This window comes from Buteo buteo, chromosome 9 (genome assembly GCF_964188355.1).
Source record: "Buteo buteo chromosome 9, bButBut1.hap1.1, whole genome shotgun sequence".
Taxonomy (NCBI): domain Eukaryota; kingdom Metazoa; phylum Chordata; class Aves; order Accipitriformes; family Accipitridae; genus Buteo; species Buteo buteo.
The window spans coordinates 19,582,918-19,600,107 of NC_134179.1; the positions used below are offsets into that span (position 1 = coordinate 19,582,918).

Consider the following 17,190-nt stretch of genomic DNA (forward strand, 5'->3'; position numbering starts at 1 on the left):
GCTCCTGTTCACGTTGGCTATTCTGGTAGTCCCTTGGTGTACCGACGTGGCTGGCGACTTGCAGCTTGGTGGAAGTCAGCGTGTGAAGAGATTCACATCTAGATGGCTGCAGCAGCGCTTCCCAGCTTGCTGTATGAAGTCCTACACCCACTTACCTGTGGGGGATGTTTCAGTGATCTCGCAATCCATTTGCGGATTGTTCCTCCTGTCCTTTGAGCCAGTTGGAAGATAAACTTTGGTCAATGTATTATAGTGTGCCCTTTGTAATGAAATAATGTCAGATAATATGTATTTAGTGGGCATTTAAATTCCTGAGCTGATTACGAGGAGCTGTTAAGACTTCCAAGGTTTAGCAGCGCTCTGCGTATGAGTCTAGAACAATGTGTAGTGTTGCAGCAATGCGCTCTTTCTGATGGTGTTGAAAAGGCTAGGAGTTTGTTAGGAATAAATCTGAAAGCATAAACAACTAAAAATGCCAGCGATACAACTTGATATTCTGTAAGAATTTGTTTCAAGTGGTTGACCAGAAAACTAGGCTCCTGTATTCTGTATTCTTCCAGCTTTAACAGGTTGTTTGCTCCGAGATCCCTGGTGTGTGACAATCTTTCCCTGCCCGTTTCCCAGCGGTAGAATGAGCGCAGTAATATTTACTGTGCCCAAGGAATGTTATGAAATGTGACTAATTAATGCATGTAGAATGCTTTTGATAAAAGATGCGACGGCGGTGCGAAAAGGCATTGTCACTTATTAATGCACGTGGAGAAAAGAGGTCTCGGCTCCTACAGGCACCGTGTTCTGCTACAGCCGTCGTTGCGCTGCCCGCCGCCCCTCTTGTTCCTATTTTTGTTACGGTTGCCTCCATTTGTGCCCCCCACCCGGCCGGAAGGTAAGCGGTGGAAGGGGCAGCAGAGCGGGCTGCCCTCGTCCTCGTCCTCCTCCCGGCGGTGGCCGCCCGGGCCTCCCCGAGGGGAAACGGGGACGGCCCTCTCCCGTTGGGGCCTGCCTCGCTCGTCCCTCCCGGCGAACCCACCTGGCCAAAGGCCTTTGGGGAATGTTTCAAAACCCGAGGGGTACGCGGACGCCGGACGCCAGCGGACGCCGGACGGGGCTCGGGATCTCCCTCTTCCTGTCGCCCGTGTTTAGAGCGGAGGAAACGTAACCAACGGGGAAAATCAAACTCCGGCCGGGCTGTGCGGGGCGGGGGGTTTCGATCCCAGCCGGGAGGGAGGGCTGGGCGCGGCACCTCACGGCCGGGGAAGGCCCTTCCCCGCAGCCCGCGGGGTCCGCCCGGCCCCGCCGCCCACCCCAGCCCGCCGTTTCCAGGCCGGGGCGCCCGGTGGCCCCCGCCGACCGCGGGAGGGCGCCCTGCCCTGCCCCGCCCCGCCCGCCGAGGCCACGCCCCTCTCCTGCCCGCGCGGTGACTCGTCCGAGCTGCCACGTCTTCCCGCCGACGTCACCCCGAGCTGGCTCCTCCCCGGCCAATCCGCCGCGCCGGCCGCCGCGCCGAGCAGACGGGGCCGAAGGAAGAAAGGCCGGCCGGCGCGCATGCGCAGGCGCCGCCGCAGGGGCCGCCGGGAAAGCGAGTCCCCCTGCGGCGGGCGCGGCCGCCCGGCGGCGGAGGTCGGCGGCTGCTACGCGGACTCGCTTTCCCGGCATGCCCTGCCACCGGCCCCCGGCCATGTAAGCGCTGCTCGGCGAGAGGCCGCCCCGTTTCCTGGTTGGGCTCTGGCAGCCATTTTGGGCTGAGGAGCGAGCGCGGAGGCCGCGGAGCGGGCAGGGCGCCGGCGGAGGGGCAGGCCGAGCCGAGCGCCGGGCGAAGGCGGGAGCCGTTGGACGCCTGCATCCGCGGAGCGCCCGCCTCGGCGGCGGGAGGTGCCAGGCCGCGACCGCCTCCCACCACCCCCCAGAGCGCGCTCGCCGTCCCTCGGGCCGCGGGCCCCACGGACATGTCCAGCATGAATCCCGAATAGTGAGTGTGGGCCGGGGGAGGGCCTCGCCGCGGCCGCGGGCCCCGCTGCCCCTCGCCAGGAGGGCCGCGATCGGCAGGCCGCGGCGGGGCGGGGGGGAGGCCGCCGCCAGGCCTGGCGCTGAGTGGGGGGGTGGGGGCCGAGCCTTCGGGCCTCCGGCGGCCCGTCGCCTACCCCCGGTGACCGAGGGAGCCGTGCCCCGGCGGCGGCGGAGGGCAGGCCTTGGGCATACTGGTGCCGTCCCCGGAGCGGGGGGGTTGGGGTTGGGTTACGGGCACCGGGGTCGGAGAAGGGGGGGGGGGTGGCGGGCAGCCGCACGGCGGGCCATGAAAAGTTAATGATGTCCCCGCTATAAACCGGCGCGATGGGCCCGGTGATCCGGGTGGCTTCGGCATCCCACCTCCCGCCCCGGGAGCGCTGTCGGTGGCGAAGTAAGTATGGGCGCACTTGACGGCGATTTATTCCGGACCTGGAAAATAGGCCTCGGAGCTCGGGCTCCAACAAGTGACGGGGGGAAAACCAGCTCTTTGTGAAAGCCGGTCTTCCTGGCCGGTTGCTGCTGGCGGCTTAGTAGTCAGAGGTCCACCCTTCACTTTAGCTGCAAGTCATGTGTGTGTCACATGGCTCTTGCAAAACACTTCTTGCCTATGTAGATTTTGCAACGCTGTGACTTGATAATGAAATGCTCTTGGGGCTGTCTTGAGCTGAAATAGCACTTGCCTAGAAGACCTGGTGATGGCACAGTTTTGTGTTTTGGGTGGGTTTTTTTGGTTGTTTTTTTTTTTTTTTGGAGGGTCATTGTACCTCGTTGTGTGAATATAGCCTCTTTCTCTGATTGGCCTGCTCGGGAGTAAGGATGTCTGAGCTCTCTGGTCAATAGTTGTCTGTATCCTGGCAACTGTAAGAGCAGTGGCTTGCTCACCGGGATGTTGGGGACAATAAACATCGTTTTGCTTATGGTTATTTTGTGTGAAGAAGAGGAGAGACTTAGGATTAGTTTAAAAAGCACTTTAAAAACCAGCTGATGCACTCAACACTTCAGTGTTGGAGAGTATTTTTAGGATTCTTTCACTGATGCTGGCTTTGCTGGCACTCCAGTTTGGGATGATGAAGCTGCTGTGCACTCCAATGTAACTGAAGTGGTTATGGTATTGAAATGCATGTGTGGTATGACATTACTGCTCTGGATACTCATTGTCTCTGTTCATGGATGACACTTGAACAAATTTTGTCCTCAGAGCATGCTTTTACATGCAGTTGAGGCTACTGACTTGCATGGTCATGGCTTTTGTGCTCTCTGCTTATGGTAGCATGGCTGCAAGCACTCTGGGGCCTGTTAAAATCACCTGAAGAGCAAATAGGAGTAGAAGGCAAAGTAGTCATCAGCTAGTGTGAGGGAGTTGATGAAAACTAAGAGGTACAGCCAGGAACTCAAGTTATGTCTTGGCAAGATTATGTAACAAGCTTGCTCATGTGGCTTTGGAAAACACCAAAATGGTAGCTGGAGGTAGTCAGTGGGTGAGAGACCAACAAATTGTTGGTGCCTCTCTGGTTGTAATGACTCTGAGTTAGACTCAAATTTACCTTGCAGCCTGGTGGGTTCTGTAGTGGAAAACTGCCTGCAAGGAGTTAGGCCACTAACACTGTGTGCAGAAACAGGTTGAAGGGGGCTTCTTCCATAGATTTTTTTTTTTTGCCTTTCCTGAAGCCTCTACGCTTTCTAGGCTCTTGATGCAGAGAGTAGTTCCCTGCAAGGAGATACTGAATGAAGCTGTGAAGATGGGGAAAATGTTTTGAGGGAGACTCATTCTCAGTGAAGTGTGCTCATTCCTGGTGGTTTGGACAGCCAAGTTCTTGAAAGCAAAACAAAGACAAAAAGCTGTAGTTTAAGATTAATTTGTAGTATTGCTACTTCCTGATGGGGTTGTGTCTGCAGGATGAGGACAGGAGATAGGAAGGGTGTGCTGAGATGGACAGAAAATACCTGTCACTGCAATATGTATACTTGGATCAATGTTAAACCAGGAATAAGACTTATGGGATTATGACATTATTCCTTCTAGTTACCTGTAACAGATACAGGTACAGATGTCTGTTTGTCCTTTTAGAAGTGCCTTGCCTATAATGTAACACATTCTCACTTCCTTATCACAGCTTCAGATAGGGCTGTAGCCCCAGATCCTCTCTCCTGGGCATGCCAGAACTCTCTATCAGAGGTCAGTGGGATAGCTAGTTAAAATTTCTTAATAAAAAGACTTGCCTCCTTCAATTTTCCTGTTAAACTTATAGGACTAGAAGCTGCTGGTGCAAAGGTTTGAAGGAGATGTGTGTGCTTCTGAGAGCTTCCTTGAAATTTCAGGGCTGTGGGAAAGCCTACTGGACTAGTTAGTGTGCTTTTTTTGTTTGAGTGAAGGAGCTGAAGAGGGATGGATGAGATATTAGTGCTAGTGTTTGGAAGCTAAATACTGAAAACATCTGCCCACCCAGCACTGGGATGTATTCCTTATGTGTTCCTCCCCCTTTATGGTGTTTAAATGAGCAAAGTGTCAATATTGACTGTTAAGACTAGATCATGTCAGGTTCGGCATTTCCTACCCCTTCTGCAACTTGTGTGTAGTAGGCTGACTAGCATAAACACACTGGTGGGTAAACTATCTAACAGCCAAGTGGTATCAGGAGTTAATTTTGATCAATACTCTATAGTGTCTGGATCTTGTTCTAGATACCTTCTTCAGGGGGAGATGGGGAAATGAAGTGCTTGTTCTGAGTAAATCTTGGGGGTTTTTGTGTTCTTCAGAAGTGTTAGAGAGTACTTGTGCAGGGGTTTTCAGACTTGTGTGATGGTGTTCAGTAGATGACAATCGAGTGACAGCTGCTGGGTTGCTGGAATCATCTGAAATTGTTTGTGTTCTAACCTTCCCAAACAGCAATCTGCGATGCAAACTGGCATTATGTCTTCTGGGTTCTATTTACTTACACAAGCAGTGTGTAATCAGAGTGACAGTCATGCTCCTCTTCAAAATTTCTTGGGTGGTAGAACAAAGACTAGGGATTTGAGGCTGCTGTGAGTACCTGTTTACAGTAAACTTGCAGCTGACATCAGGGATTAAAGCCGATTCCAGCAGTTCCTTGTTGGAGATGGAGGACTACCTAGTCCTGTCTGTTTTGGCATAAAAGCTTCCCAGCATTTTAAAAAAAAAAAAAAAAAAATCCCCATATGTCTACCTGTATAAACAACAGTGTCTTGGAGGCCCACAGGTCCCTTCCACACAGCTTTGGCCAGGTCTGTCCTAAACTTGACTTCCTGGTCTTCTGCTGAACTTGCTGACTATTGTGTGGAAAATGCTTGTACAGGAGGATGCTGCTTCACTGCTCAAAAATTTGACAGGGCTATTTTGGAGGTGCCTTTTTTTTTTGGCAAGAGGCAATTAAGCTTAACATATATATCCTTTATCTCTTTGGCAAGAGGAAGTTACCATATCCTCTTCCTGCTGGGGAGCATTTGAAAGCCTCACTCTTACTGACAGTACCTGCCTGCCTTGCTGTGCACATTCTTCCAGTGCACTCTCTTAGGGGTGCTAAGTATGACTTGCTTATATAAATGGTGAGAAATAGTTGAATGATAAATCTGAATTCACATTTTCTCCAAGTAGTGTGGAGAAGGCTATGCTGCGTAGCTTAGCCTGCTTTATGAAGGCTCCCTAAACTGGGAGAGCTGATGAGTTAGGCCTTCAGGTTTGAAGAGCAAAAATTCAGTGGCTTCAGAAATGCTTGTGTGGCTCTTCAGGAGCAAGTACCACAATTAACCTGCATGGCTTGTTGGACACATTGCTACAGTTGAACCCATTAGCACAAATATTCTATCGGTGTAGTTCAGTCTAGAAATAGATCTCTGCAAATTTTTGTGGCTTGTTTTCATTTTCAATTTAAACTGTTGCTGTACTCTTGAGAGCTGTCTCTAGCATCATACCATGTGTAAGGGACTGCTCATTTGGTTCTAGGGCCCCTATATAGGCACCTGCTGTATTTTAAAAGGTCCTAACGCAACTGTACATGGAAAGGAAGGCACCATATAATTGAAATATGGAATTATTTTAATTTTTTAAAACCTAAATAGCAAGATTCTACTTAAATTATCTCTGAATTGATGCAGGTCTAAGCATCAGTCTTTCTTACCTGGCAAAACTAGGTTTTTGTGACAGCACCTATTTCTAAGGTCAGAGACAGAGCTAATTCAGTAAAGGACTGGCCCTGGTTTTGGTGGGGGTGAGGCAGGTGGCCTAAGTCACCGTATGAGCCTGTGTTTGTCACTTGCTTCTGGAAAGCCCAAAGTGTCAGAAGGTCTTAATAACAAAGATGTCAAACCCAATATTTAAGCCTTCTGGGTCCTTGTTGTGTTAACTTAGCAGTAGTGCTGTGCATAAACCATTATAGTTCTTGTTTGCTTCTGAACAGGAAAAGATTTAATAGCAGGGTAGATCTGGTTGGGAGCTGCTCTTAGCACTAAGAGTAACAGAGGAAGACAAGTTACTTGATGTTTGGGGGCTGGGGAGACCTCAGTTCCCCTTGGAAGCAAGGGGAGGCTCTGAAGTGAATCTTTCAGACTCATAGCTGAAGCCTTACATACACCAGGAAGGAATTATTTTTTTCCACTAATTTTAGTGAAGACAATGTAGTGGTAATATTGCTGTATTACCATTCCTAAGGGGATTATAACATGCTACAAGCTCTAATAATTTCAAGTGTATCAGTGCTTACTGTAAGTAATAATTTAACTTCAGGATTGCTGAAAATTCTGGTTTTGCAGGGAACTGAATGACCAAAGTTTCCTGCTGATGTAGGAAGAAGCTTTTTGAAGGCTGAGGCAATTGTGGCTTCAGTTTATGCATAATCGTGGGGAAGAAGGCATAGGTTTAACAGTGGACTGGGTCTCAGAGCTATTGTACCTTAGTTTGGTCTCCAGGTTACATAGAGTTTCTCTGCTCTTGGAGGATGAAATTATTAGTGGGGGTAAGAAGTTTTAAATGTCTCTTGCTACAGTTGCTACAGGGTAGCCCCTTGCCTCTGTTCCTAGGTGATGTTGGTGGTTGAGAGGCAGCAGAGCCAGGTAGCTGAGGGTAACTGTACCACTGGTCAATGCAGTCCCACTTCAGTGATCCTTAGGCTTAAACCACATTTTTTTGTGGTAAAGCACAAGTGTACATCCTCAGCGACTAGCTCGTCAGTGTGGCTGTGGTGGAGTTTCTGCAAGTGGAGCCACCGGAAACACAAAACTGTTCTTTTTGAAGCACCCAGGGAGGCAGTGCTTGGGACTGCAGGTGGTGAGGGGGGGTTTCGGTGTTGCCTTATGGGCAGGCCCGAACTTCAAGAAACATGTATTTTGTCTGTTATCACCAGTGTAAGAGTATGAGCAGTAATGATGCTTCAGCTGTCTTGAAGCTGTTAAGATATGTGGGTTGTGATGCAATATAACTTATGTCCCCTAAACAGTTTGGGTTAACTGTCATTCTACTAAAACCATCTTGCATTGTATTAGTACATGACTTGACAGGTGGAGTAGTCAGTTCTGTGACTGTAAACTGCTAGATATCCTTTGACTTTGATTTTTTTTTTTAAATACCTTGAGTGCTTTTAGGATTACACTGTGGGGGAAGGTTGCATTTTTAAGTGTCAGCTTATTAGTTGCTACACTTACCACTTCTGACTTCTCTCTAGCCTTGAGAGAAGTCCTGTGGAAACTGATGAACGTTTCAGTTGAGTGTGTTCTTGAAGCCTGGGACCAGCCAAGATGACAGTCATTTGGGCACTTGAGCAGAGGAGTGGTGAAAAGCTGAGCAGTTGACCATCTGCTTGGCTGTTACTAGCTGGGGATGGATGCAGTTTCCTGTCTGGATTCCTGCCAGCCAGAGTCAGTGGCGGTGTTAGTAGGGAATAATAGGTGGGGACAGTTGACTGCAGGCATTTGCATAATTTTTATCTTCTCAGTTTGGCTAAGTGGGCATAGAAATATGTCTGTTGTAAACTCTAGTGGTTAAATGAGAACAGGACTTAATCCTGGACACTACAGGGCTGAAGAGTTGTAAACCTAGAATGGGTAGTCTAGTACTTACAAAGCAAAATAACTTGTGTAAGTGGTGGTTTGTTGCTTTTTCTCTGCTACTTGATCTCTAGTATTAAACTGCCCAATTGGTCTTATGACTAACACAAAATCTAATGCTTTGCCAACAGTGAAATCTTTGCTACTCTTTGAAATAAAAGACTAGTTCGGTCACTGATGATACTGTGCTTGTTCCCTCAATGTTGGGAGGACTTGACATTAAGCAAAAAAAATTGTTACCTCTTCCAATGTGACTTGAGCATTCCTAGTGTCACACCTGACATCTTCTAGAGAACAAATGTATCCTCATTTGGCAATGGCTTTAGCTTTGTTTTAATTCCTGAAAGGCAAGTGAAGTATGTGGTCACTCTCAGCTTTTAATAGTCTTATCATGGAAGGTGGATGTTCATTCTGCTTTAACAGCTCTAACTAAACTTAGAGTTCATAGTTTGTATATTTAAATTGAATGTTATGCTGTTGGATTCTGCTGGAACTTAAATTTGGGTAACTTAAATTGAGGAAAGAATTGGTTGCTTTTGGCCAACTACATGGTGTTTGTGAAGCTGGACAGTGGAATCAAACCTTTGACTTTAAAGATGATAGGGGATGATGGCTCTGGTGGACAGCAGGCTATTAACTACCATCTGCGCGTTACTTGAGTCACTCAACCAAACCATGAGGCTTGCAGTTAATTGTGAAGCATGATTTTCATCTTAGCTAGACCACAAAGGGCTGAAGTAGGACTGTTAGTCTAGGTGATAGTCACACTTAATACCCCAGAGTAACTTCCTAGGAAAGAGCAGTTCTGCACAAAAATGCTGTGTTCAGAGCATCTACATCACAATTCCCTTACCAAGTAAATTAAGTAAATTGTGAGAGTGTCTAAACTGGATAGAGAAGCTTGGAGTTGTAGGTGACTTCCCTAGTAGTGAGTTAATTGACCCTTCTCAAACATGGTAATATACTAGCTATAAGGAACTTGATTCTTGATAGTGTTTTTCATTAAGTGACAATTTTTTTTTTCTTCTGCAGTGACTATTTATTCAAGCTGCTTCTGATTGGAGACTCCGGTGTTGGGAAATCTTGCCTTCTACTTAGGTTTGCAGTAAGTGATCGTGCTTGAAAACTTTATGTAAAAAAGCTACCAGGTACTTAGCAAGAACTTCTCTGCTACAACAGCTACTTGAAAGGACTGATGTCTGTCAAGTCTGGTATACCAAGGAATAATTAAAGTATGGCAAAACCCTCCTGTCTTCTGCATTTGTTTCTAGCTGGTGTATTTGAGTAATATGGAAAGAAGTAATATCAAGAATATGTCCAGTGAAGTTTAATTCTCATTTTCCTGTTACTGGAGAACAAGATATCTTAATGTCCATCATGACACTAGTGTTAGAACACTGAAGATGGAAGAACATACTTGAATTCTGGGGGGTGTGCCTTCAATTATGAAGAGTACAAATGTGTCAGGGCAAGACCTTGATCAGTTACTACTTGATCTGAATATTTTCAGCCAAATGAAGTTTGATATCTTCATTGAAAAGGCCTACCAATTGCTTAGCCAGAGGGGGAAGTAATTTAAATAATATTCTAGGAATAATAAGGCCTTATGCTTCCTTTAGTGAATGAGTGTATAATAAGTGTTAAAATTGCTGGTGAGCTTCTGTGGCTGAAACTCTAGTTTTCTTGTCAACAGGAAAAGGTAAAATGGTTTTGACAGCTCTGAGTAGAAAAAGCTGGAATCCGGTGAACTCCTTACCTATATCTATGCCAAAGTGCAGCTTTATGTTGCCATGGGAGGATAGGAAGGGAGGGAGAATGTGGGGCATTAGTTCAGAAACTAGAGTCTGATACTACTGCAAGATGAGGGCAGCAGTTTCACAGCCTAAACAATTGCTCTGGGCACCTCTGGAAAGAGCCTGTTGTGTTTAATGTTATTAATATGAAATGGTGCTCTGGTGTGTACAAATAGCATCACCTAAGTTAAAGCTGTTAAAACTGTTGTTTGTGCAGTATTAGCACAGGGAGACAGTATGGGCCCTAGGAAGATGTAACGTGCTCTGCTCACAGAACTGGTGGAGGCAGTGGATTGGAAGTGACACCAAGGCTGGAGCAGTACTCCCAGATCAGTCTAGCCTGCTTCTCTTGCAGATACTTCTGAATTAAATTTTGGCTTCATGTGAATAATCCCAACTTTTCTTTTTTGATAGCCAGCTTAAGTTTGTGCTTGGTTATCTGGTGTTTCTTCAACTAAGAAAGTCAAGTTTCTAAAGGAAAAAGCTACTAAGTAAGCTATTTTACCCTGACATAAGGAATTACCACAGCATTCACTTACCTGTGTTCTTCCTGCTATAGGTTGAAAGGCATAAGGCTTTTCAAACATACCCTTCTGAGTATTGAAATGTGAAGGAAATAAATGTCATGTAATTCTAAAAGCCTTAATGCTTTATTCTTACTTGCATCTGTTCCCTCAGGCAGATGTATTACCTAAGGTGCCTTCCATTCACAACTCAAAGAAACCCCTTGCTTTTTTGATAGCTGTTGGTTGCATAAAGCCTTTTGTGGTATATTTTACATGAAGTTCTATCCTACTGGTACTTTAGGAATAGAAAGTTCCTTCATGCTGGCAAGCTAACAATCACTAGAAGGTAGCAAAGACTGATGCAAGCACTTCCTGTGTATCTTAAGGCCTGCTGGAGACTCTGCAGTCAGCTCTATGCAAGCTGCTAAACCAGTGCTGTGTTTTCCTTCCTGTATTTACACAGACTGCAGAGCAGAGGACTTAACACAAGTACCCAAGCTGTAACTCTAAACTGCCTTGGCAACCAGCTGTGGCAGCAGAGGATCTGAAATTCAGATGGAGTGTGACTGAGGCAAAGACTCTGACTTGTAGGTAGCTGCTGTGTAAAACAGATGAAAAACCATCAAAGGAAGATAAAAATCTGAGGCATTTTAATAACTATAATGGTTTTTCTAAGTAGCTCTGCAGTCTGCCAACATGAGCAAAGACTGGTTTTTTTAAACTACAGTTCAAAAGGACTTAACATTACAGGATTTCCAGAAAAGAGGCTTTTTGACTAGTTTTTGGAACATAAATCTTGTTGTTTGAGGTGCTTTTAAAAAAACTGCAGAATTTTGGAGAAGTAAATACTCAGTGAAAATACCTAGCTACCTATTGGACTTTGCCATGAAAAATCAGACTGTTTTTGCTAGGGAAGTAAGTACCTTTGCCTGGTGCCTACCTGTTGCATAATAAAGTAGGTGACTGCAGAAGAGGTGCAGCTGGCTTGACTTATGTTCACTCTTTCTCCTAGGATGACACGTACACAGAAAGTTACATCAGCACGATTGGTGTGGACTTCAAAATCAGAACTATAGAACTAGATGGGAAAACAATCAAGCTTCAGATAGTAAGTAGTATTTCTCAACTCCTGGGTACTTTAATCTGTTGAAGCACAGAATTATATTCATAAGGATTGCTAGTTACCTTTGTACTTTAATCATTAAAATATAAGTGGTATCTTCCCTGTTAGAAGGAAGGCTAGGCAGTTTTTACAGGATTACAAGACTTCCCATGACCTGTCCTCAAAGGATGCTTATCAAGGCTGTTTGCCTGAAAGAGGAAATAACCTGTTATAAATTTACTTTCCTGGGAAGAAAAGAAAGCTTAAGTATTTAAAAGGCACTATGGGCTGTGAGCTGAAGAAGGGTAGAATGCTGTGCTGGAGTGCTCCTGTATCAAAACTGGTGTAGTTCTGCAGTATGTAGCAAGGATTTGTGTAAGTGCAGGAATGTCACACAGTTGTCAAAGATGCCTGAATTCTGTAGCAGCTGTTAATAGCAGACTGCACTGTCTAGTGCTGGGAACTCTGCTTTTGTTGACCTGAATGGGAAAACTGACACGACTGCTTGTAACTGGCCTGTCTGCCTTAGCACTGGGTAGTGTTTTCTGGTTATGCTTTTGGCCTTTCACTTGGAATAAGCAGGGGAAGAGACTTGGCAGTTCTTTCCTCTAATCTTGAAGCACTCTGAAAGGGTGACTGGTGTAATGAAATCTAATATCTATGCAAGGTCATGCAATCCTTGTCAGCCACTGCTTCCAGCTCAAGCAGAGGCTCTTGGGACTTGAAGGCAGTGACTCAGGGATTCCAGGTTGTGTTGTGGAGCAGGCATCCAGTTTACGGCCAGAAGCCTAAGCCTGAGCCTCTGGACTCTAATGTAGCTGTCCTGAGTCCAGAGCAGCCCACTAAGAATGCTGTTGCTGCTGAAATCTGTCTGCGAGTCTCACTATTTTTAATGTGCAGCTAGCCCTATTCTTGACATGGCTCCAGGGAGAGGAATGTTTGGGTGAGTGCTGTTCCTGTCCTGGTGTGGGGAGAGGTCAAGCACCTAATGTCCCTCCTTAACTTTCCCACCAGGAGAATGGAACCAGGTTTGGTTTGAGTTGTTGCAATTCATCCTCTGAAGAGGATGTTGCCTTTAAATACCTTTGCTGCAGCTCTTGTACTAAGGAAGTTGAAGCAGAGTGGTTATGTTAAAGACCCACATCTCTCTGGCCTTATTTCTAACAGGTTTTCAAGCCCTGGCTTATGTTTGTTCTTCTGCCACTGAACCATGGCTTCTTCATGGGTCAAAACTGCTTAATGTTTTCCTCAGTGAGATCTCTGGACTACAACTTGTCTGAAACTACACAAATGAGCAGTTCTAGAAAAGCACCTACTGAAGTGTAATTCTTCTCAGTTAAAATATCTTGATCTTATCAAATCCTGTTTGATGCATACAGTTTCACAGTCACTTTTGTAGGTGTGACTTGGATCTGTTTGTAGTCGGATGGCTGATGAGCTGAGCTGTATTTCTGGAAGCTAATGTGTCACTGGTACAGCTACATTGCAGTAACTGATCCTGTTATTTGCCTTGTAGTGGGACACGGCAGGACAGGAGAGGTTTCGAACTATCACTTCCAGTTACTATAGAGGTGCTCATGGCATCATAGTTGTGTATGATGTTACAGATCAGGTAAGTGTTAAACCTGTGCCTGGAGAGTTTCTCCAGGTGGAATACACTAGGCTGATAAGTAAATAAAACTGGGAATTTAATGACTTGGTGCTTCTTAAGGAGACAGTGACCATGTTCTTCAGGCTGTGTTAAGGTTTATCAGGCTAATGTATGTGTTAGTCTTTGGTTTGGAGCTAAACACAGAAATAAAAGGAGCAGTGGGATCTGTGGGTCTAAAGCAATTGTATCTTAAGCTTAACCTAAAACTTGCTGGGCAGGTAGCTGATTGTTCTATGTGAATACTTCTCACCCTGCCTTTGGTAGCAGGAGGTCTGACTTACTGATGCAAGTTGTTGAAAGATTTCTGAATGTACTTAAACTTTGGTCTACAACAAAAACTGGCATTTGAAACAAAATTGTCAGCATGTGTACAGGATACAGCTGAGCCAGTGTTTTCTGTGAAAGAATCTCTGAAGATTACTGGTGCAGTTGTCCTGTTTGAAGGGCTCTTATGAAGTGTAGTGTTTCCCAAATTAATAGAAAAAGAACAATGGGGTTCAATCACTAACTTGAATATCAGTTCAGCACAGCAGTTCTGCATTTCTGGAGTCAAAGGGTGTTCCAGCATACCTACAACAGTGTGGTTTGCATGTAATACCTGGTGCTTTGTAAATGCTTGGGATTCTTCTGGTTTCAGCTGTATGCCATGTCTTCTCTGCTACAGGAGGAGGAGGAAGAGTTCCAGATGGTAGAAGTTGTTGACTATTCAATTCAAGATACAGAGCAGGGAAAAATAATGGGAGAGTGCAGCAAAGGAGGAAGGGCTGATTGTGTAGGGCTTGAAGCATGCACTAAGGAGCTGTATAGACCCTGTGTTGACTCACCTATACTGAGGCAATCAAGGGAGTACTGTAGCATTAGAGAGTTTTCTCTCTTGTGGCTGTGAATCACACTGATAGGTTAAGTATAGTGCTTCATATCCTTTCCGAGTCATCACTGAATAGTGCTGAGCTTTCCTCTTGGTTAAGGGTCTTGCTTACAATTCTTTTATCTCCTAGGAGTCTTTCAATAATGTAAAACAGTGGCTGCAGGAGATAGACCGTTATGCCAGTGAAAATGTCAACAAGTTGTTGGTGGGGAACAAATGTGATCTGACCACAAAGAAAGTAGTAGACTATACAACAGCAAAGGTATGTTGATACTGATGTGTATTTGCTTGGTTGAGCACCTAGTCTGGATTGCAATGCACTTGAGTGAGTTCTAGTGCAGGGAAATGTCTTGGTACACAGATGTCAAGGTGCCATGTCAATGATGCCTTGTGGTGCAAGTCATTATCAGACTGGAGTTTGGGAGTGGGGTGGTGGTCTATGAACTTGGGGTTTATCCAGTGGTGCACCAGGAAACAAGGTGAGGTATGAACCAGTGTATGAGCTTACTGTTTGCTGTTTCTTGATTTGCAGGAATTTGCAGATTCTCTTGGAATTCCATTTTTGGAAACCAGTGCAAAGAATGCCACAAATGTAGAACAGTCTTTCATGACCATGGCTGCTGAGATTAAAAAACGAATGGGTCCGGGAGCGACAGCTGGTGGTGCAGAGAAGTCCAATGTTAAAATTCAGAGCACTCCAGTCAAGCAGTCTAGTGGAGGTTGCTGCTAAAACTTGCCTCCCCCTTTTGTCTCACAACAATGAATTTGCAATCTGAACCCAAGTGAAAAAAAAATTGCCTGAATTGTACTGTATGTAGCTGCACTACAACAGATTCTTACCGTCTCCACAAAGGTCAGAGATTGTAAATGGTCAATACTGACTTTTTTTATTCCCTTGACTCAAGACAGCTAACTTCATTTTCAGAATTGTTTTAAACCTTTGTGTGCTGGTTTATAAATGTGTAATCCTTGTTGCTTTTCCTGATACCAGACTGTTTCCTGTGGTTGGTTAGGATGTATTTTTGTTTTGATGTTTCTATTGGCATGTTTAGATGTCAGGTTTAGTCTTCTGAAGATGAAGTTTAGCCATTTTGTATCAAACAGCACAACAGTGTCTGTCACTTTCCATGCATAAAATTTAGTAAGATATATGTAAGATCTGATTTGCTAGTTCCTTCTTGTAGAATTATAAATGGAAAGATCACACTATCTGATTAATAGTTTCTTCATACTCTGCATATAATTTGTGGCTGCAGAATATTGTAATTTGTTGCACAATATGTAACAAAACTGAAGAAATGTTTAATAAATATTGTACTTATTGGAAGTAATATCAAACTGTATGGTGATAAATATTGTCTTAATTTGTATGGCTAAGGGGAAAATCAGGCTTGCATTGTGCACAAAACATATCTGTGTGCAGCCATGGCTCTCAGACCTTCTAGGAGACCAGAGACCTTCCCTGCAACTAAAGCTAGTGACTATGGCCCAAAAGACTGAGTTGTCATGGTGCTTAAGGCACATATGCTGTACCAGAAACACCCAGCCAATGTTCATGGAGGTATAATGCACTCTGAATGTACAACAGTTCCCTAACTTAGTCTTGGAACTTAATTTATTTCTCAAGGACTCTTATTTAGGGAATTCCTGTCTGCTGTGCATAGTAGGGGAAACAACAGTATTTCCCTAACATGAATGACTTCAATGTAACCTTCAGGTGGTATAACTTTCTACCACTATATTATGTCCTTTCTATATACTGTTAGTTCCATCCTCTTTTAAATCAATACTCTTCTGACTTAGTGGAACAGCTTAGCTTCTATTCTGTTAGGCATAGAGGCATGGGAAGGATGAAACAGGGACAGTAAGGCCCCACAACAGACTGTTGCTCAAAGTAGGCGCTATCTTGAACAATTTGGAATTAACCAGCAGCCAAGAGGTTTTGGACAGTGTGATTCTTTGTACAGAGCTAATCAAATCATTAGTGCCTGATGTCTAGCTAAAAGCCACAGGAAAGCTAGCCTATAACACTTCCTATACATGTAAAATTGTTCAGCTTTATCTAAACTCAAATGTTCAGCCTATTCTGTAAATAGTCTCATGTTTGAAAGACCATGTAACATTCCCCTAGTAGTAAATACACCCTGTGATAGTAAAAATATAGCCTAGGTATGTTGTGAGGTATAAACTAAAATTGGTGCAAATATCCTCTGATTTTTTGGGGGGGGGGGTGACTTTGGCTAACAGCTTTCTTCAACATAGTTGCATAAATCAACAGGCAATTGTAATACATAAAGTATTGTCATGGTTAAGTTGAACTCTTCCACTTGAGACCTTCACAATAAAGTGATGTGCTTTCTATTAGAGATGTGCTTGTTGGTATAATTCATTATATAATGTGACTTGCTCCTCCTTGAGAGCAGGAGCAGTAGGAGTAGTGAGTGCTGCTAAGATCAGGAAGTGAACCAGAAGGAGGTGTATTGAGGGTATAACATCTTCCCTTCAGAGAAGTGCACAAATGAACTTAAATGTCAAGATGCCTGCTACATACTATCCAAAACAATGTTAATATATACAGTAATAAAAGCATTGCAAAACCAACTTGGGCTACACCAGTTGTTTGGTGGTTATTTCCCCCCCCCCCCCAAGTCGTTACTGTGCTGCTGCTGTTAAATGCTAGAGCCTGTGTTTGTCAGGCAGGAGTTGTGTGGAAGAGGGTAGAGCAGGCCTAAAAATCCTGGGCAAGGGCACTGTAGTCTCTCACGTGTAAGCTAAAATACTAAATACCTTTGATATAATGGGTTGGGCTTAAGATTTGCAAGTGGTAGCACATAGGCACCAGTAGCCTTTCCTTGCATGTAACTCCTACCCTGCCCTGCTTTATATAGGCTTTGTTTAAGCATCTCCCTGAATGCCCATGGGTACAGGGACCTGGTGTTGGTAAAGTCAGCAAGACCAGTCTCACTGTAGCTGCTTGAACCTTTTTGTTGAACTTATGCTGATCTATGAATTGTCACCTGCAATTTGGCGATAAAAAAAATTGCCCTTTAAGCTGAGGTGCTGGAAGATGGGAGAGTATCAAAAACCTCACAAAACCCAATGAATTATTTATCATTCATAACTGTTTCAGTTTTAACTATGCTTTCACCTTCTACTTGTGCAGTACAGAAACTTCACTTTGTTCCGTTCACAAGAATGGGAGGAAA

The 17,190-nt window shown here is 44.8% G+C and overlaps 1 protein-coding gene across 1 annotated transcript; it reads left to right on the top strand.

Annotated features, from left to right (window-relative positions):
• Positions 1 to 1,545: 1,545 nt before the first annotated feature.
• On the top strand, positions 1,546 to 16,350 carry RAB1A (RAB1A, member RAS oncogene family). The gene is given in 9 exon segments (XM_075035551.1): positions 1,546 to 1,599; positions 1,602 to 1,748; positions 1,750 to 1,827; positions 1,830 to 1,969; positions 9,097 to 9,169; positions 11,376 to 11,471; positions 12,982 to 13,077; positions 14,115 to 14,246; positions 14,517 to 16,350. Coding segments are annotated over 9 exon segments (1,014 nt in total). The 3' UTR covers positions 14,715 to 16,350.
• The last annotated feature ends 840 nt before the right edge of the window (positions 16,351 to 17,190 follow it).